This window comes from Gymnoscopelus braueri (genome assembly GCF_963280865.1).
Source record: "Gymnoscopelus braueri genome assembly, chromosome: 15".
Lineage (NCBI taxonomy): Eukaryota > Metazoa > Chordata > Actinopteri > Myctophiformes > Myctophidae > Gymnoscopelus > Gymnoscopelus braueri.
Genome location: NC_137620.1, coordinates 23,386,055 through 23,406,863, shown reverse-complemented (window position 1 = coordinate 23,406,863; position 20,809 = coordinate 23,386,055). Strand labels below are relative to the sequence as shown.

At 40.3% G+C, this 20,809-nt stretch overlaps 3 protein-coding genes across 4 annotated transcripts; all 3 read left to right on the top strand.

The window, feature by feature from the left end:
* Positions 1-183: 183 nt before the first annotated feature.
* LOC308101433 (E3 ubiquitin-protein ligase RNF13-like) lies at positions 184-1,011 on the top strand (the record flags this gene model as incomplete). Its single annotated transcript, XM_080450853.1, has 1 exon — positions 184-1,011. One exon carries the CDS (start codon positions 184-186, stop codon positions 1,009-1,011), a length of 828 nt encoding a protein of 275 aa, XP_080306979.1.
* Positions 1,012-4,395: 3,384 nt separating this feature from the next.
* Positions 4,396-15,815, top strand: LOC308101432 (uncharacterized protein). The gene is made up of 14 exons (XM_080450852.1): positions 4,396-4,610; positions 5,479-5,633; positions 6,239-6,349; positions 6,999-7,052; positions 7,401-7,601; positions 7,731-7,853; positions 8,940-8,971; positions 10,301-10,326; positions 11,236-11,390; positions 11,616-11,726; positions 12,917-12,970; positions 13,096-13,284; positions 13,921-14,043; positions 15,678-15,815. The coding sequence occupies exons 1-14, from the start codon at positions 4,604-4,606 to the stop codon at positions 15,714-15,716; spliced, it is 1,380 nt and encodes a 459-aa protein (XP_080306978.1). The 5' UTR covers positions 4,396-4,603; the 3' UTR covers positions 15,717-15,815.
* Positions 15,720-20,096, top strand: LOC308102314 (uncharacterized protein). 2 transcript variants are annotated; one of them, XM_080451974.1, is made up of 8 exons: positions 15,720-16,436; positions 16,529-16,581; positions 16,704-16,858; positions 16,971-17,084; positions 18,374-18,427; positions 18,534-18,731; positions 19,371-19,493; positions 19,735-20,096. In XM_080451974.1, the coding sequence occupies exons 3-8, from the start codon at positions 16,718-16,720 to the stop codon at positions 19,771-19,773; spliced, it is 669 nt and encodes a 222-aa protein (XP_080308100.1). In that variant the 5' UTR covers positions 15,720-16,436; positions 16,529-16,581; positions 16,704-16,717; the 3' UTR covers positions 19,774-20,096. The 2 variants fall into 2 exon arrangements, with proteins under 2 accessions (XP_080308100.1, XP_080308099.1); XM_080451973.1 differs by lacking the exon at positions 16,529-16,581.
* The last annotated feature ends 713 nt before the right edge of the window (positions 20,097-20,809 follow it).

The window sequence follows — 20,809 nt, the reverse complement described above, 5'->3', positions numbered from 1 at the left end:
GGTTTCACATTCATTCAGAGGTGTGTCTCAAAGAATGGAGTAAAATGTGTGAGACCTCAGAGCCCTGTGTGGAGTGTGCTCACTACTCACAAGATTCTTGGCTGACTGTTGACTTTCTAACACACTGAAAAGGCTCCTTGATGGAATTCTGTCTCCTTGATGGAATTTAAGTTCATAACAACAATGCTGTCGACCACAGGTATCTATATCATTTTAACTGTCCTCCTCAACCTGCTGCCTGTACAGGCAGACATCTCTGCTTACTCATACGACAACAAAAGGATGAATTTTGAAGACCTTCCAGTGCATCTCGGCAAACACATCAAGCTCTACGATGGACTGAGGGGCCTCTTGGTTGTAGCGCGGCCAGAGAATGCCTGTGAGTCCATCAACGCACCACCACCATCTCTGAGAAGAAGAGCCTTCCCCCTGCCCTTCATCATCCTCATCAACGGATCTGACTGCAACTTTTACATCAAGGTCCTCAACGCTGAAGAAGCAGGATACCAGGCGGCCATAATTCACAATGTGGACTCCAATGACTTCATCAGAATGGACTCCAAAGATGTTAGGAAGCAGATACAAATTCCAACTGTGTTTGTGACTGAGGAGACCGCCATCTACCTGAAAGAGAACTATACTTATGACAAGGGGGCCCAGATTGTCCTCTCCATCTACCCGCTTTTTCTCACCTATCTCATCATTGTTGTACTCACCATCATGCCTGTCTGCATAATCATCTTCCCCTTTATTGCTATACTCCTGATGAGCAACTTTGTGCTAAATAGACTCCTGCTGAAGAAGCTCCCCATCCACACGTACAAGAAAGGGGACGCGGCGTACGACATGTGCGCCATCTGCCTGGAAGACTACAAGGAAGGAGAGAAGCTCAGGGTCCTGCCATGTTATCATGCCTACCACACAAAGTGTGTGGACCACTGGCTGACCACCATGAAGAAGACGTGTCCTGTTTGCACGCAGTGCGTGGAGGTGCTGTGCATCAAATCATAGTTTTTGTTTAGTTTATTTGTTTGTTTTTTGCATTTTATGCGTTATTTCTACGCCATAAACGTGAACATATTTATTGTTATAACAAGATGGTTTTAATTTGATGTGGCATGTTGATAGCCTGTCTAAAGGGAGTGATTGATGGCTTTTCAAGACTACAACAAACTGTGATCCCAAGGTCATCGCTGGTTATTTCAAGTGGTGGACAGTAACTTGAGTACTGTGCTTTAAGTACATTTTTTTAGTATCTGCACTTTACTTGAGTATTTACTTCAGCTTGTAGATCTGCTATTTTAACTATATTATGATGGTGGAAAATCCTTAAAAAAGTTTTTTTGGGGGGGGGGGGGGGCTAAATTCCATACAGTCAGCAACGCATTGATATGAAGAAATATAAGTTGTAATTTGTACTTTTGAATACTGACTCAAGTACTGTGGTTGAGTACTTTATCCACCACTGGTTATTTCATAGCAGAAGTTGAGAAGAGGGTGGGGACAGCTACTAGAATAGGGAACAAAAAGCATCATGCATAGTATTGGATGAATCGTCTCCAGGAACAAACAGAAAAGCAATCAATGACTGATTCTCTGGAGATTTCTTGGGAAGCAACTTGTCATCAACCATCAACGAGGTGTGTGTGTGTGTGTGTGTGTGTGTGTGTGTGTGTGTGTGTGTGTGTGTGTGTGTGTGTGTGTGTGTGTGTGTGTGTGTGTGTGTGTGTGTGTGTGTGTGTGTGTGTGTGTGTGTGTGTGTGTGTGTGTGTGTGTGTGTGTGAGTGAGTGAGAGAGAGTGTGTGTGTGTGTGTTTCCAACAGCAGAAGCTGTTTGTTCAGCTTGTATCTCTATTTTTTAAGTTATTTTATTGTACCTATAGGCTATACTTGACTACAAAGCTGCACTAGTACACATTGCACGCAGTGTTTCATTATTTTAGTAGGGCTACTGTATATTCTTAACTGTACTATTTTTTTGTTTGTTGATTTCACACTTTCTTTGGCATTGTAAATGTGGCCTACTATGTTTCCCATGCCAATAAAGCCACATTGAATTGAATTGAAGTATGCTTCCTGCCAACTGTATAAGACACAGACCATGAAAGAGAGTTTGAAAACATGACTTAATGACAAAAAAAACTCCCTGGTTTGTATATTTATTAGGCTAGTTTGTAGTTTCATTATTTAATACATTGATCGCGAAATTGCAATGTGACATCTCTGTTTACACATTTATTTATTCTATTTTAATTGTACATAGATTTCTAAATAACTAAAGAAGACTTTCTCTAGCAGTGGTTTGCTAGTAGTAGCCTACACACCCCATTGATATGCAACAGGGCCATTCATGTTAATTTGCGTTACTCCACTATGATTTGTTGGGTTTCGCATTCAAACCACCAACTGTGATCCCTTGAATGAGTTTCAGAGCTTACTGTGGTGCTACATCTAATGTGTGCATACATGTTAATCACTTAAACCCTACTTAATAGACCCCCAGGGGTCTATGGTCTCCTCCTTTTCCCCTCTAGTCTACACAAATCTCTTTGCTTAAAAGAGCCGATCTAAGCTCACGATACAACGCCTTGTTGATGCACATCATCCAGAACTCTTAAGAAACAAACTATCAAGAAACAAAATGTAAAAGTAATTGATTTGTTTCAACTAAGTAATTGATTTATTTCTGTCTCATAAAATAAGTCGCTGTCAATTTGTGCTGTACAGATTGAATTGATGTCACCTGACATGTTTGCCAAGTTGTTTTTAAGTCCTGCTATCAAAAATCTGCATCAGCCACTGCATGCAAGTACAGAAATAAGGTTCACATACAATCAAGGGAGTTTCCTATATTAACCTTGTTGTGAGCTGTATTGTTACAAGCAATAAATCTGCTGGATAAACAAGCGCAATTGGAAGTGATGACACAAAGACATGAGCAGCCAGAAACAACACTGTAAAATTTAAAAAGTGGAAAGATCTGAGCAGTCCAAAAATAATGGTGGCGAGGGAGTAAAATCAAGGCAGCCTATACTTTAATCATATCTACAAAGTTTTAAAAGCCAACATGTTTCGACCAGCAACTGGTCTTCATCAGGGCAAGTATGATGAAGACCAGTTGCTCATCGAAACATCTTGGCTTTTCAAATTGTGTGGACATGATTTAAGTAGGCCTACCTTGATTTTACGCCCTCTCCTCCGCTATTTTTCAAGTTTTGGTTCCCGTTGATCCTAGAAGCACTCATCTTCTAAACTCAACTTTTATCTCCATTGAGCACCTGCTTGAGCTCTCTCTCTCTCTCTCTCTCTCTCACTGTAAATTTGAAGCTGATGGATGCTACTCTCCCCTGATTGGATGAAACTGGCATTGGCAACCCTGCACACGAAAAATTATTTTCTGTTTCAAACTTGAGAGACAGGGAGACTCCTTTTAACACTCTATACAGCAATGATTACTAACAGAATATAGATCGAGCTTTAACTTTTTAACAAGAACAACAAACAAAAACAAAATAAACAGTTTCAACCAAAAATATCACTTCACCTTTAATTCAACATTTTTGCCTACCCTGTAGGGCAGTGGTTCTCAACCTGTAGGTCGGGATCCCTAGGGGGGTCCCTAGATGACAATGTAAGGACTTTTAAGCAGCTTTTTAAAACCTTGAAAAGAAAAAGACCATTACTGCATTAAAATTAATTAACTATACTATAAAAACTGTCCAACATTGTCAAATGATATAAGAAAGAGGCAAACATTGTGCAAACATTGTGAAAATAGCTGATCTACAAGCTCACATCGCCTCGTGTTGCGAGGCGTAGGCTTGTAGATCTGCTATTTTCACAATATTTTTTCTGTGGAACGGAGTCAAACAAAGTTGAATGCCTCAACTCTTACATTCCAAGTGCTTGTCAGGATGGGGGTCCTCAGTTCAGGCTAGGGTACATCTACTCAAATGGATCTGAATGAAATATGTGATTCTGGAGAGTCTTAACAAATCACTTGTTTTGTGAAGTTGTAAGGATGTAATGTCCCTCCCTGGTCTGGACGCAGAGGCTGATACCAGCTGAAGTTATCAACACATAAATATGCAGTCCATAGTTTCATGCAATAGCACTTGTCAACCAACAGGTGTCCTCCTGGCACAAGGGTCTACATTTCTCAACAGAGTATGCAGAGTTGCAGACCACCTCCAACTACTGCAGAAAAATGTTGTAATTGTTTTTAAAAAGTTGTGATTTGTTTTATTAATCTTCTTTTGAAATATATATATTTTTTTTTAAATGTAGGAAACAAAAAAAAAAATGTTTTCTCTGCGACCCAAACATGGGCCCGAGCCACTGTTTGGGAAACAGTGTTCTAGCCTATATATGTACCAACAACAAAGACTGATCTGTGGTCAGATCGTCTCACAGACAGTGATAGCCCTTTTAAAGCGAAAGGAATGTGTTGCAGGCAGTATTGGGGCCACGGATCAAATTCCACTGACTAAAGGGGGTGGGGTCGTTGACTCCAAACATAACGGAGACATCCAGAGGCTGGGGGCGTTGCTGTAAACTTTGCTGGTCCTTAGCTTGTAATAAACAACAGTCTGGATCGTGAAACCATGGCAGGTAAGTAACACTTTCCTATTGTCTCATCAGCTCTTTTGTTTGGAATCAGAAAAAAATGGTTCATGCTTCTTTATTTTGCACTGGTAACTAAGTACATTTACTTAAGTACAATTTTGAGGTAGTTTTACTTTACTGGAGTATTTCCAATTTTTTATACTTTTACTTTTACTCCACTACATCTCAGAGGCAAATATTGTACTTTTACTCCATTACAATTATTTTAAAACTGTATTTACTTTGTAGATTTTGATTACAAAACACACTAATCACTTAAGCCGTATATATATTTCGGCCATTTGAAAATAGCAGATTGGCTATTTTCTAACGATTTTTTATACATTTTGAACTTGTGAAATGAGACATTCTGCACAATGAGTACTTTTGCTTTTGTTACTTTAAGTACATTTTGACGCCGATACTTTTGTACTTTTACTCAAGTATATTTTGAATATGGGACTACAGAGTAGGCTATATATCTACATTGCAGTATTTATGCTTTTACTTAAGTAAAACATGTGAGCACTTCTTCCATCACTGGCCATGGGCATCTATGTTCTTTGTCAAAAACGTAAATGAAGTCCACAATCACAACACCAGTAGCTCCACTGATCACGTCCAACCCAGATTTGGCACAAACACTTGGGTGAATAATTCGTTCTCCTCCTGCTACATGCAACAAAAATGTGGAATGCCCTACCAAAAGTAGTAAAGGAGTGTAAAACCCTACTCACTTTCAAAACTGCCCTAAAAGAATACATGGAAGATATAAGATGCCCGAGACAAAAGACTATAGCACTGAATAAGATGTTTCGATGAGTGCAAAAATATATGCTATAAAATGATCTAACGAGCAAATTTGACTTTGTAGACGACGAGGCAGCTATGGGGCCAGAAAGCAGCCCATCATCCCAGTGGACTGGAGGACAAGGGACTCAACAACAGGATCCCCTCGTCGCTGTCACCTTCCAGAAGAACCCCAACCGCAAACACAAGTTCCTGGAGGCAGAACCCAAAGCTTTAGGGGTACCTACCTAATATTTAGTACCTACCTAGTATCTCCTACCTAGTATCTCTACCTAGGTAACTCTCTACCTAGTATCTACCTACCCAGGCTATCTACTTACCGCGTTTACAGCTGTTGATCCATAGACGTTTTGAAATCTCCAGTGGTGTACTACTGTACTTAAGTACAATTTTGAGGTATTTTTTACTTTACTGGAGTATTTACATTTTTCAGTACTTTTACTTCTACTCCACTACCTCTCAGAGGCAAATACTGTCCTTTTACTCCACTTCAATTATTTGAAAACTTTAGTTAATAGTTACTTTGTAGATGTTTATTATGATTACAAAACATACAAACACTTCAGCCCTATATACATTTCGCCCATTTGAAAATAGCCAATGCATAATGAATACTTTCTACTTTTGGTACTTTAAGTACATTTTGATACCAATACTTTTGTACTTTTACGCAAGTACAAAGTATTTCTACTTTTACCACCACATGTATCTACCTACCTAGTATCTACCTACCGCGTTTACAGCTGTTGACCCATAGAAGTTTTGATATCTCAACCAAATGAACAGTTATTGTCTTCTAATCTAATGCTGTCTTCTTTTGCAAGATCACTCAGATTGGACTGTGTGTTTATCAAATCACCTGGTTTGGGGTGGCTCTTTCCAGTGACCTGGCTAATACGACACAGAGCATAGTTCACATCACTCTAAACCTGCTGGTAAGTGCTTAATACTAATAACAATAATAATAATACACTGTACCATGTACAAATGATGCATTTGTACACTCATTTAATTTGATTTAAATAAGCACTGAAGGTTTTACTTTGATAATAGTAATAATAATTTGTTGCACTTTAAAACACACTTTACAAAGAGTTATCACCCATAAAAGAAACCAGCCTAGAACGAGTAAAAACAAGTGAACCAATGTTTCAGCCAGGTGATGTCTAGGAAATGTGTACAAGATGATAGGCTAGGTAGGCAATGTGCAATTATGTTGAGAGCTGCTCCACTATTTGTGTGTATGTCTGACATCCATAGGCCTATGTGTGCATTACAAATGTTCATATACCAACCTTGTAGAATGTCCCACCTGCTCCTCTGGGTACACCATCCCCCATCCCCTTTTGAATGCATTTTTGCAAAGGAATTAACAGACTTTAGCGGGTTTAACCACTTAAGCCCTATTTTATACTTTGCCGTATAACAGTGCAAAAATAGCCAATCTACAAGCTGACAATGTGTCGCATGTTAGCTTTATATCTATAGTAATGACATGCCCAAAATAGAGATGCCAGATTATAGTGAAACTGACTTGAAACACGCTAATGTCGTTGACAATGTTGTTTACTGTGCTTTTTACAGGTGATAATAGCTGGGAGCCTCGCCATAGCAGCACAGAACCTCCACCTACCTACTGTAAGTACTAGACGACCTTCAATTTAAATGCCTGGATGCATGCCCCACTCAGTTATGAAATACCCGCTGTACCCGTTGTCAGAGTACCCGTTGTACCTGTCTCCGTCTGTCTGTCTGTGTCGCTTTATACCCATATATGGAGATTTCTGTATCTGTCGCTCGGACCCCTTTATGCCCATATATGGAGTTTATGCGTGTCATGCATGCTAAGGATGGGAAAAAAGAAAAAAAAAACAGTATACAATCCACATACATTTGATTTTGTGTACACATAAAAATATTAAGAATCAATGATGAGTGATTTCCACCGTTTTTTAAAAACATTTATTTTATTAATCTTTCCATCAGCTCAGGGTATGTCTGGGAATGCAGGTGTTGGCCTGTATTATATCCTTATTAAATGCGTTCTTAAGTGGAGGTGACTTGGTTGATACTCCTGAACACATACACTGCTTTGACTGGGATCTATCATACTACAATGACACTACATGGCAAACAGTGGAACAGTGGAAACAAAGTGAAGAGCACACCACCTGCCGTCAATTTCAAGTGAGTTCATTGTATTATAATAATACAAATGACACTAAACTTAAAGTGAGATGTATAAGGTGGTCAACAGTACTTAGTCAGAGTGAAAGTCCTGTACAGCACACATAATAATGTTTTTGATCCCAACAGGATGGCTACAGACACCTCTTCGCCGGGTTCATTCTCGTCCAGGCTGCTTTGGTGGCCATCTCTGGCACGCTTGCTTCCTATTGCTGTAAGGTGGTCAACTGCTGCTCACCAGCGCCCAAAATGGTAAACATACAGGGAGCACTCCATGAAGGATATTTGTAGAAGGAGCTAAAACATTCGTAAGGCAGCGTGACTCATCAATTCACCAGCTGTGTTTCTGCTGGAATACCAGCACATAACTGCGTAAAAACGAATTGCCGGCATAGGCAATGGGAGTCATTCCCACATGCTTGATGGTTAAGTACAGTCATGTGACTTTTCTCACCTTAGTGGAATATAACAGGTGCATTTGGGGATTCTACATTATGCATTTGAGATGAACAGAAACAACAAATATCTATCTGCAAGCTGGCAGACTGGCTAATATAACCATATCTCTTTTTCTCTCTCTTGCCCTTGCCCACTCCCTACACACATGTACTGAAAGGAGTTACACTACTTGAGTGAGTTTTGTTGGAACTAATGTAGAACTAACGTCTTTTACATAAGCACCATCCATCACTGTCAATGGTACCGGTAATGGGACGCTTTGCGTTCACTGTCACTCAACGTACAATGATGTGATATTGATGGTATGAAAGATACCGTCAGAATCAGTGCATGTTCCCCCAGTACACCTAAATTAAAGTAAATTGCAGGAATTTCAAGTGAGTGGGAACAGTGTTAAAGTGAATCATAATGGTAAATGGACAGTGGACTGCATTTACAGTATATAGCACCTTTCTAGTCTTTCCAACCTTTCAAAGCGCTTTACAATGTACTTCACATTCATCCATTGCGGAGAAAACCATGCAAGGCACCAACCTGCTAATCGGGAGTAGTTAGGGGTTAGTGTCTTGCTCAAAGACACTTTGACACTTATATTAGCCAGGAGGAGCCGGGGATTGAACCTGGAACCTGGCACCATGCCTCCTCTGTTTGAACGGTACCACTAACTATTAGTTAGAGTGGAGATCCTTTGTTGCTGCCCTACATGATGCCAGCCGGCATAAAGGGCAGTAAGTAAGTACTAACTATTATACGTGACATGGCTCATGCCTCCTCTGTTTGAACGGTACCACTAACTATTATGTACTGCAGGTAACCTACCACCACCACCAACCTGGTGATGAATAAATAAATGACAAACCTTTTGTTTTCCTTTCCCAGCCGGTGATCACAGTACAAACCTCTCCTGCTCGGTAATAAGACTAGACCTTGCATGAGGGCAACTACCAGAGACCTTCTAGCCATGGCAGTGCTGAAAATGGAGGAACATTCCATGGACCTTGGGCTCACAACGATGCCTCAGTTTTAGAAATATCATTGACTAATATTAAATACAGTGATATTTGTCACTGCAGCGGAACAAGCAGCTCCCCTGTCTATATAACCCAGTGGTTCTCAACCTTTTAAGGCCACGACCCCCCAAAATAATCAGATTTAAACTGGGGACCCCCACCCTGACAAGCACTTGGAATTGTAGGAGTTGAGGCATTACATTTAGTTTGACTCAGTTCCACAGATAAAAATTGTGAAAATAGCCTAACTACAAGCTCACAACGCCTCACGCTGTGAGCTTGTAGATCAGCTATCAGCTTATATTATTTGACAGTTTGGCCAATGTTTGACTTTTTTTTGTTTTTACTTTTGATGCAATGGCTGTCTTTTTTTCATTTCATTTATTTTCTTTGTTCTTTTCCTCTCTTTTTTTTAGGTATTAAAAAGGTCTTTAAAGTCCTTAAATTGTCACTTTACTGTCATCTGGGGACCCCCCCCCCCCAAACTCATGTGGGGGGGTCCCCAACCACAGGTTGAGAACCACTGATATAACCAACACAGAAACAAAGCTTTCCAACAAGCCATGTAAATCCTTAATATGTACTGTAAGTACTCTGCAGGTTGCTTGGAAGTTTGAAACAAGTTTGAAACACTGCTTCTACTCAGTAATAGGCCTGTGCCATTTGTGCTGTTTGTTTCTATGTTTTTATATAGGCCTATATTATTTAGTCATCATGAAGCAAAGAGAGAGGAAATATCACTCCTTTATCACTTTTGCATGTTAATTAACATGTGGTTCTGGAAATGCTGGATACATCGGAAATGTATCGCATTGGCAGGGCACTGCAAGTAATACATTAACATGTACAGAATATAAAATAAAGATGATTGTATTTTTGTATGTAATGTTCATGTGTGTGTGTGTGTGTGTGTGTGTGTGTGTGTGTGTGTGTGTGTGTGTGTGTGTGTGTGTGTGTGTGTGTGCATGCGTGTGCATGTACGCGCGCGCCACAGAATGCGTTTTTTTTAACTTTTCGTCAAGGCAGTGATGGAAGAAGTACTCACATGTTTTACATATGTAAAAGTATCAATACATACTGCAATGTAGATATACTCTGTTACAAGTTAAGTACAGTAGCCTACTTGAGTAGGCCTACTTAGTTACTTTACACCACTGCGTAAAGGGACAGGAAATGTGTTGTGTATTGGGGCTACGAGTCCAAATCCACTGAGTAAAATGGGGTGGGATTGACTCCAAACCGCTCCAAACATAACGGTGTCGGTGAATGTTTTGGGGCGTTGGTGGTGTAAACTTTGTTAGTACCTTGTAAACAGCTGCAGTCTGGGACTGGAAAGCATGTCAGGTCAGAAACACTTTTGTCTGTCTATTGTCTTGAGTTTTTTGTTTGGGATAGCAGAAAATCCTAGCATTTGATTTACCACTCGAGCGTCTACGTTCTCCATAATAAATTCATTCCAGCTGCGTAGATGGAAAACAAAAACGGAAGACTCCGGTCCGGATTCGTTCAGTGGTGGAAGAAGTAGGCTACTCACATTTTGTACTTAAGTAAAAGTACCAATTCCACAATGTAGAAATACTCTTTTACAAATAAAAGTCCGGTATTCAAAATTTACTTGAGTAAAAGTACAAAGGTATTCACATTAAAATATACTGTATGAAAGTAAAAGTACTCATTTAGCAGAATGTCCCATTTTACAAGTTTCCGAATGTATAAAAATGAAAATAGCCCAAGTATGTATAGGGCTGAATAGTGAAGTAATGCATGTTTTGTAATAATAATCAAAATCTACAAAGTAACTAACTACAGTTTTCAAATAATTGTAGTGGAGTAAAAAGTACAATATTTGCTTCTGTAGTGTAATATTCCAGTAAATTAAGAATTCCTCAAAGTACAGTACTTAAGTAAATGTACATAGTTTACACCACTGCTTTTCTCTGTTTTGTTTGGGATAAGAGAAAATCCTAGCATTTGCGGATTTGCCACTCGAGCGTCTAGAGAGTGTTCTCATGAATCCAGCTGCGGAGATGGAAAACCAAAACGGAAGTCTCGCGAATCGTATCGTATTACATGTTTTGATCCTATGCAACATATCAAAATGATGTTTAGACACGAGGCTGCGCTCTAAATATCCAGTAAAGGCTTTTGCTCATTATAATTTGTAGACGACGAGGCAGCTATGGGGACAGAAAGCAGCCCATCAGCCCAGTGGACTGGAGGACAAGGGACTCAACAACAGGATCCTCTCGTCGCTGTCACCTTCCAGAAGAACCCCAACCGCAAACACAAGTTCCTGGAGGCAGAACCCAAAGCTTTAGGGGTACCTATAGTACCTACTTACCTACCTAGTATCTACCTAGCATCTACCAGTATCTACCTACTTAGTATAGCTAGTATCTACCTACCTAGTATCTACCTATCTACCTACTTCCACCTATCAGTACCTAAGTATACCTAGTACTACCCTTTACAGCTGTTGGTCCATGGAAATCTCAACCAATGTACAGTTATTGTCTTCTAATTTAATGTTGTCTTCTTTTGCCAGATCACGCAGATTGTACTGTGTGTTTATCAAATCAGCTGGTGTGGGGTGGCTTTTGCCAGTTACATTTCTGATACAGATGTCTTGGTAACCTTCATCATTCTAAACCTGCCGGTAAGTGTTTTTTTTTTTATAATTAAAAAAATAATAATACACATAAGTCCTAAGTGCTCATTTAACTGCACTGTAAGTGAACAAATGGAACCAAATGCTATTTGGAAACTCACTGCGGATTGTGCTGTGTAAAACAGCCACTACTGCTGCTACTAATGAGTTACAAAGTTAGTTTTGCTCATAAATGAAACCAGCCTAGAACAAGCAAACAACAACAACAACAAGACAGATGAAAACACAAGAACAGGGAACAAAACAAAATAGGCTTATTTAAAGAGGCAGGGCATACAAGCATAGGACATAAGAAAAGATAAACAAGCCAGTTGTAGAGATGTATTTAATTATTTATGTTTGTGCTTGAAGAAAAACAAAGGCATTGTTCTTACAACTTTCTTGTTTAACTTCATATTGATGTAAAGTACAACATTCCAGTGGTTCAGCTTTGGACTTAAGCTACAATACAGGGCTTATTTTAATGAATAAAATGATATTTTTACCAATTTGTATGGTGGCGTATAAATACAATGTATGGTTGGAGAAGGTCTCACTAGTGCTACTCTACTCTTCCATTGAGACATTTAGACCCCGGTGGTGTCAGTTACAGTGCTTATCAAAGTGGGGTCCCCCAGGGGTCCCTGGGGGAGGGGGGTTCCAGGGGGTCCCCAGCTAAAGGTAGTTAACATAGCATCACAATCATTTTAACCACTTTATCAATTTATACGTTTTGATTTACTTTTAAGCATTTGAAGTTTTGGACAATTTAGAATAAAATAAAAAAAACTCTGGAACAAAACCTTTTCAGATGGGGGTCCGCGGCCAAATACATATCAATTTGGGGGTCCTTGACATGAAAAAGTTTGAGAACCCTACACAACAACAACTTATTTGAAGCTGACGACTCACCGGGACACTAGATGCACCACCACCTTTTTGTAGTTTGGACATTGTTGTAATTACCTCTCTCCATCAGGAGAGGGAGACAACATATATAAAACTTACTGATTATTGCTTTAAAATGTAAATAGGATTTAAAATGCCCTTGGTTAGGGACAGCATAGAGCTGGGTGTAGGCTTACATTTAAACTGAAACAAATTCAGAAAGAAAAAGAGGCCAATCCAGGACCATACAGTATATGGCAAGACTGATCGTTTATTGACAATGTTTTTTATTTTGACTGTGCTTTTTACAGGTGCTAATAGCTGGGAGCCTCGCCATAGCAGCACAGAACCTCCACCTCCCTACTGTAAGTCCTAGTTGACCTCCAACTTATAAATCCCTGGCATGATATGGATGACAAAAACGTACAATCAAATTCAATTAAATGTATCAAACAATCAAGTAAAAAAATTCCCCTCCGTTTTCTATCAGCTCAGGGCATGTCTGGGCATGCAGGTTTTGGCCTGTCTTGCAACCATAGTAAATGCATACGCCAGTGCAGGTACTATGATCAACCCGCACCCACAAAGCGTCTGTTGGCACTGGGAGTGGGATGAATATCACAACGACACTACACTTTGGAGACAAAGTCAACATTACACCACCTGCCGTCAAGTTAGGGTGAGGTCCACCACTTATTATTAATCTTATTATATTTTTAGAAAGCCTTCCATGCAATTTGATATGAGGGTTTCAAAGCTATCTCACAATGTTTGCTTATTGTCTCATCAATGTCTGTTCAAATCATAGATTTGTTTGACAGCACTATCATCACTGTTGTGTAAATAAATGCTTGGTTTGTTTGTTTACAAATTATCTTTGCTAATTGGATTTATGTTATGTGTCTTTCAGACATTAGATTTTTTTGGGGTAAAAAATAAAATAAAATAGGTTCCTTTCACACTCAAATCTGTTGCCCACCCTAAAGGGGGGGGGGGGGTCCTATGTTGACCCATGCCCTAATTCTTGCTATTTTTTATCGTGATAATAGGCTGACATTGTCATTGACTTTATCTGGCATAGGGAATGTATACACCCTATGGCGTGAGCCGCGTGAACGACGCAATGTTTGATGTCATTGTACATACTGTAGTTGCTTCTAGAGAGGCTGTCTGGGAAACAGAAGGTCAGAGCCAAAACAAGAATTTCATTTTTTATAATACACATGACTATAAAGTTGAAGTGAGCAGGATGGTCAGCAAGTATTTGGTCAGAGTGCAATCCCTGCACACATAATGGTGTTTTTGCTCCCAACAGGAAGGGTACACTCACCTCTACGCTGGATTAATTCTCGTCCAGGCTGCTTTGGTGGCCATCTCCTGCACGCTCGCTTCCTATTGCTGCAAGGTGGTCAACTGTTGCTCACCAGCCCCCCTAATGGTAAACATACAGGGTTAATGCACTCAAGATAAAACAAATATGCAATATCCACCAACAGAGATTAGATCAATAATAGTGGATCCATATATGAAGGATATTTGTTGAATGTGGAAGAATGATTCTGGTGCGGACAGCACAAATGAGCTGGCGAGAGAGCATAATATGAGATGTATGGAGAATCAAGATGACTGGAGATCTGAGGATGACATAGAGAGAGGGAGAGAGAAAGAGATTTGTAGAAGGAACTTAAACATTCGTAAATCAGGGTTGCTGATCAATTCATAAGCTGTTATCACTGGAATAGCAGCACGTTGCTGGCTAAAGAAAATACATAAATTGCCGGCCTAGGCAGTGGGAGTCTCATTCCCAATCCCACATGCCTCAGTCATGTGACCTTTCCCACTAGAGGAATATACTACTGTATAACGGGTACAGTAGTTGATTAATGATTGTGAAAGAGGTATCTATACGCGCATGAGACTATGCATTTGGCGATGCTAAATTATATATTTGTAATGAGAAGAAACAAATAATTATGTGCAAGCTTGCAGACCAGCTAATTTAAACCTCTACTGAAAGTAGTTATGTTACTTTCTATCACATCGTAGTTGGACTCTCCACCCCATGCAAATATATTTTCACCTTTCTTTTGTTTACATACTTAGGAAGCATTTTGTTCATTAAGCACACAGTCTAGCCATGGTTGAAGGCAGCCTCGCTGTCACACTGACGTACACTCTCTCGTCCCAGTAAACACAGGCACGCTCGCTCTCCCACCATACCCAACGCTCTCTCGACCCTATTCTCAACCCAGCCTCAACACACGCACACACACACGCACGCACGCACACACACACACACACACACACACACACACACACACACACACACACACACACACACACACACACACACACACACACACACACACACACACACACGCTTTATCTCCACCACTATGCATACAAGAGCTTTTTTCAGCGAATCTCTTGCACGGGGCGTCAAACTAATTTGAGGTTACAGGCCAGATTAAGTAAGACACGGCTTCATGCGAGCTACACCAGATTTGTGGTTCTGTGTGTTTCTTTCCCCCAACCTGCTCTCATGTGTCTCAGTCCCTGCTATAAATGTTTGGCAAACAAGCGAAAGACAGCAAAATTACGTAGTGAAATGAGTTTTGTTCATGGAACTAACGCAGAACTAACTTCTTTTACGTAAGCACCATCATGACACACTGTCTTGATGGTAAAGGGACACTTTACGTTCACACTCATGGTAGGGTGACGTGATATCGACGGTACAAAATATGCCAGCTTTTGAAATCAGCACACGTTCCCACTGGATACCAAAATTAAAGTAAATTGCAGGCATTTCAAGTGAGTGGGAAGGGGTTTATAATGAATCACAATCTAGAATGACCATGCGTAAATAATGACAAAAGAAAATATTTTTAAAGAATCAACTTACATTTGATCAATGTTAGATGGCACATTCATGACATGGCACATGCCTCCTCTGTTTTATTGGGCACCGCCGCACCACTAGCTACACTTACGTATTGCAATTAACCTACTGCCACCAAAAAGGCAATAAATGACAAACCTTTTCAATGTCCTTGTTGTTTTCTTTCCCAGCCGGTGATCACAGTACAAGCCTCTCCTGCTCAGCAATAAGACAAGACCCTGCACGAGGGCAACAGAGACCTTCTACCCATGGCAGCACAATGGGGCTGAATATTGAGGAACATTCCATGGACCTTGGACTGACAAAGATGCTCTAGTTTTAGAAATATCATTGATATGTATCAAATACAGTGATATTTGTAACAGCGGAACAAGCAGCTCCCCTGTCTATATAACTAACCAATGCTTTGCAACAAGCCTTGTAAATCCTTATGTACAGTAAGCTCTCTGCAGGTTGCCTGGATGTTTGATACACTACGTATACTGTAAACTGTTTTTTTTCCTCCTTTCTTTTTTCATATAGGCCCTAATTATTTAACCATGAAGCAAAGAAAGTAGAAATATCACACTAATAACATTGACTGTTCATGGTGCAATGTGGTTCTAGAAAAAACAATATATTGGAAATGTATCACATACATTACAGGTACTATAAATACCACATTAACATGTGAAGAATATGCAATATAAATCAGATGTCTTAATGAGTTTGACTTTTGTTTATTGGTATGTAGGTCAAATCGTTCCACAGAATGTGTGTGACTCCGCATAATGGGACAGGAAATGTGTTGAGTCAAATTTCACTGAGAAAAAGGGGGTGGGATTTGACTCCAAACACAACAGAGAGAGATAGAGTTTTGGGGCGTTGGTGTAAACTTTCTTGGTCGATATAGCTTGTAATAAACAGTCTGGATCTTGAAACAATGGCAGGTAAGAAACACTTTACTGTTTTCTCATCATTTGTCTGGGATTGTCTACTCTAGGATTATTTATTGTGCTTCTCCGGCGTCTATCTTCTTCAGAATAAATTAATTCCAGCTGCAGAGATGGAAAAACCAAACGGAAGACTTGTGATGTATGTTTTGAATGCAAAATATACCAAAATGATGTTTAGACACGAGGCTGCGCTCTACGTAACCAGCATATAGGCTTTTGCAGTGTAATTTATACATTATAATGCACATGTTGAATTTGTAGACGACGAGGCAGCTATGGGGACAGAAAGCAGCCCATCATCCCAGTGGACTGGAGGACAAGGGATTCAACAACAGGATCCCCTCGTCGCTGTCACCTTCCAGAAGAACCCCAACCGCAAACACAAGTTCCTGGAGGCAGAACCCAAAGCTTTAGGGGTACCTACCTAGTATCTACCTACCCCGTTTACAGCTGTTTACAGCTGATACATGGAAGTTTTGAAATCTCAACCAAATGTCTTATTGTCTTCATTTTGTCTTCTTTTACAAGATCACTCAGATTGGCCTGTGTCTTTATCAAATCACCTGGTATGGGCTGTCCTTTGCCAGTCACATTTCTACTGATGTGCATGTGTGTGTATTCTACATCATTCTAAACCTGCCGGTAAGTGCATAATAATAATAATAATAACTAGAGGTTAAACATCTAGATGTTTGATGTTTCCCCTCCCCTCCCTGTCCCCTCCTCCGCTCCCCTCCTCCGCTCCCCTCCTCCTCTCTCCTCTCCTCTCCTCTCCTCTCCTCTCCTCTCCTCTCCTCTCCTCTCCTCTCCTCTCCTAGCTCTGCACACACGTCATGCAAAGTCCGGCATAAACGTTATGCGAAGCCCAAGCCAGGGCTCCCCCCTCCCTCCCCTGGCATGTTTCCCAATTTGTTTACCAATCTGTATGGTAGCGTACATATTAAAATATAACTAGCAGTAGTTGGAGGAGGTCTCCAGACATTGTGTGTGTGTGTGTGTGTGTGTGTGTGTGTGTGTGTGTGTGTGTGTGTGTGTGTGTGTGTGTGTGTGTGTGTGTGTGTGTGTGTGTGTGTGTGTGTGTGTGTGTGTGTGTGTGTGTGTGTGTGTGTACTGTCAAAGCTTGCTAGACTTGTCTGAGAGTTACTAAGTTATTTGAAGCTGACACCACACCGAACTGGACACTAGATGCACCACCATCTTTTTTGTAGTTTGGACATTGTTGACATGTCTGATCCGGTATAGAGCCTGCCTACCATATCAGGTAGTTTGCAGGTGCACATACAGCAGGCCTATATGCACACACCATTTCTGTATCTACACTAGTTCTGTATCCACTCCAGACCCAGACCAGTAACCTGCACAGCAAATTGATCTCATTGTAAAACTGTAAATGTGTGGTTCAGAGAATTGCCTGAAAAATACCATGGGCATTTATAGTAATCTTTAGTGAACCAATGCTTCAGCCAGGTGATGTAATGTGTAAAAGATGACATGATATGCAAAGTGAAATTATGTTGAGGGCTGGTCCACTATTTGTGTGTATGTCTGGCATCCATATACACATGTGTGCAATAAAAATGTTCCCTATGTACCAACCTTGTTGTCCCTACAATGTAAGATGACAGGATAGACAATGTGCAATTATGTTGAGAGCTGATGTCTCACATCCATAAAAACAAAATGCAAATACAAAACGAAATATGTCCAAATAAAGATAGCAAAAGTGGCAGATCTACAGACCCACGATGCCACGCGTTGTGAGCTTGTAGATTGGTAGTCCTATCGGTGACCTCCATAGAAGATCGGCTATTTTCATTATTCGTCATACAACAAAGTTAAGGGCCTAAGTGGTTAAAGTGAAACTGATCTAGTATTACACTGTTGAAACGTGCAAATGTCGTTGACAATGTTGTTTACTGTGCTCTATACAGGTGATAATAGCTGGGAGCCTCGCCATAGCAGCACAGAACCTCCACCTTCCTACTGTAAGTCCTAGACGACCTCCAACATGAATGAATGCCTGGCATGATGTATGGATGAAAAAAACTATAAACAAATTCAATACAAATTTTCCCTTCTTATTTCCCTCAGATCAGGGCTTGTCTGGGCATGCAGGTGTTGGCCTCTATTGCATCCATAATAAATGCACTCTTCAGTGCAGGCGTTATGGCCGACGGTTACCACCCACTACACAGACTCTGCTATGACATTTATGATTATTACGACAATGAGACTTCATGGAAACAGTGGACACAAAGTCAAGATTACGCCATCTGCCGTCAACATAAGGTGAGGTGATTTGAGACTAGCTTTGAAGTATTCCACAGGTTTTTCTTTTAAGTATCTATGGGTTATCTCCAGGTGATGCCGCAGCTCTGATGGCTTCATAGACTTGTTTGACAGCTAACATCAGTGTAAATAAACATTTTGTTTGTTTGAATAAACCTTTGCTATTAATATGCTGGATTCATGTTAATGTGTCTTTTCAGACATTTGCATTTTTGAAAAATAAAATAAAATTTAAATCTTATCACACAAAGATGACGCGGCCACCCCTAAGTTAGTCTGAGGACCCCCTGGGGGTTGCGGACCCTCTGTTCACCCATGCTCTAATTCTTGCTATATTCTTAAATGATAATAGGCTGACATTGTTATTGACTTTATGTAGTTTACGTGACAGCGACAGACACATTTGAAGTCATCATTTAGCGCTGTGAACATTTAGCTGATAAATGCACAGAATACATAGGGTATTTTTGCCACAGTATTATTGGTCTATAATACTTGATCAGAATGAGATTTAGTTTGAAAATCTGTGAACACAATACATGACAATAAAGTTGAAGTGAGCTGTATGGGATGGTGAACAGTACTGGTCAGAGTGCAAATCCTGTGCAGCACACATAATGGTGTCTTTGCTCCCAACAGGATAGCAACAATCACCTCTTCGCCGGGTTCATTCTCATCCAGGCTGCTTTGGTGGCCATCTCCTGCACGCTTGCTTCCTATTGCTGCAAGGTGGTCAACTGCTGCTCACCAGCTTCCAAAATGGTAAACACAAGGCTCATCAATTTATAATTCATCTTAATTTAGAATGAGCATGAGTAAATAATACAATTGAAAAGATATTTTAAAAATCAGCTTCCATTTGATCAATGTGGTGAATTCTTGACATGGCACATGCCTTCTCTGTTTGAATGGTACCACTAACTACATTTATACTGCAGGTAACCTACCGCCACCAACCATGCAATGAATAAATGTCAAACCTTTTGATGTTTTCCTTCCGCAGCCTGTGATCACAATACAAGCCTCTCCTGCCCAGCAATGAGACTAAACCCTGCATGAGGGCAACTACCAGAGACCTTCTAGCCATGGCAGCACAGTGATATTTATCACAGCGGAACAAGCGCTTCCCCTGTCTATATAACCAACCAACATAGAAACAAAGTATGTTTGCATATAGGCTTATAATATTCATCCATGAAGCAAGGAGAGTAGAAATATCCCTCCTTGAGTAATAACATTTGACTATTCATTATTATGGTGCAATGTGGTTCTGGAAAGACCAAACTGTATTGCATATATTACATGCTCTACACATACTACTTTAACATGATAAGAATATTAAATACAAATCAGACTTCTTGAAGAGTTTGTTTTTATATTTTATTGTTATTATCTACTGTTGAGTGGTCTGTTTCAGCAGGGAGATGAAGGTGTATAGAAGAAGCCCTATTACAGATTTGTTTGTGATAAGTCCTTGGTGCTCAGGGGCCTCTGACATCCAGGAGCCTCAGCCAACCTGGCCCCTTATAATGGGCAAAGTATCATGAGTTTGCCCAGAGAACCAGAGGCCTGGCACTTGGGGTGGCTGGGGCCGAGGCCCCTGGGCACTGGCCCCATTATCAAAACAAATGGGATGAGGGCATGAGGCAACACATATGTTTGGCCACATTAATTTAGCTGTACACACTAAAACACAACTTGTCTAAGAGAAAATACGGATATAGCATGTCAACCGACATTTAGATACTTATTTTGTCAGCTTTAGAAGTCAAGATACTAACTTTTGGGTACATTTCGTTTTTAATACAATAGCTCCACCTAGTGGTCATAAAATACAATACTAGACCAAAACCTTGAAATGCAGTGATATATGAGTCTTCTGTTTGAATGGGTACCACACCACTGACTGACTATAGTGCGTAATGTAGCTTACTGCAGGTAACCTACTGCAACCAACAAGGCAATGAATAAATGGCAAACCTTTTCCATCCCAAGTCAGTGATCACAGTACAGCCTCTCCTGCTCAGAAATTAGGCTAGACCCTGTACGAGGGGAACTACCAGAGTAAATAGCCGATC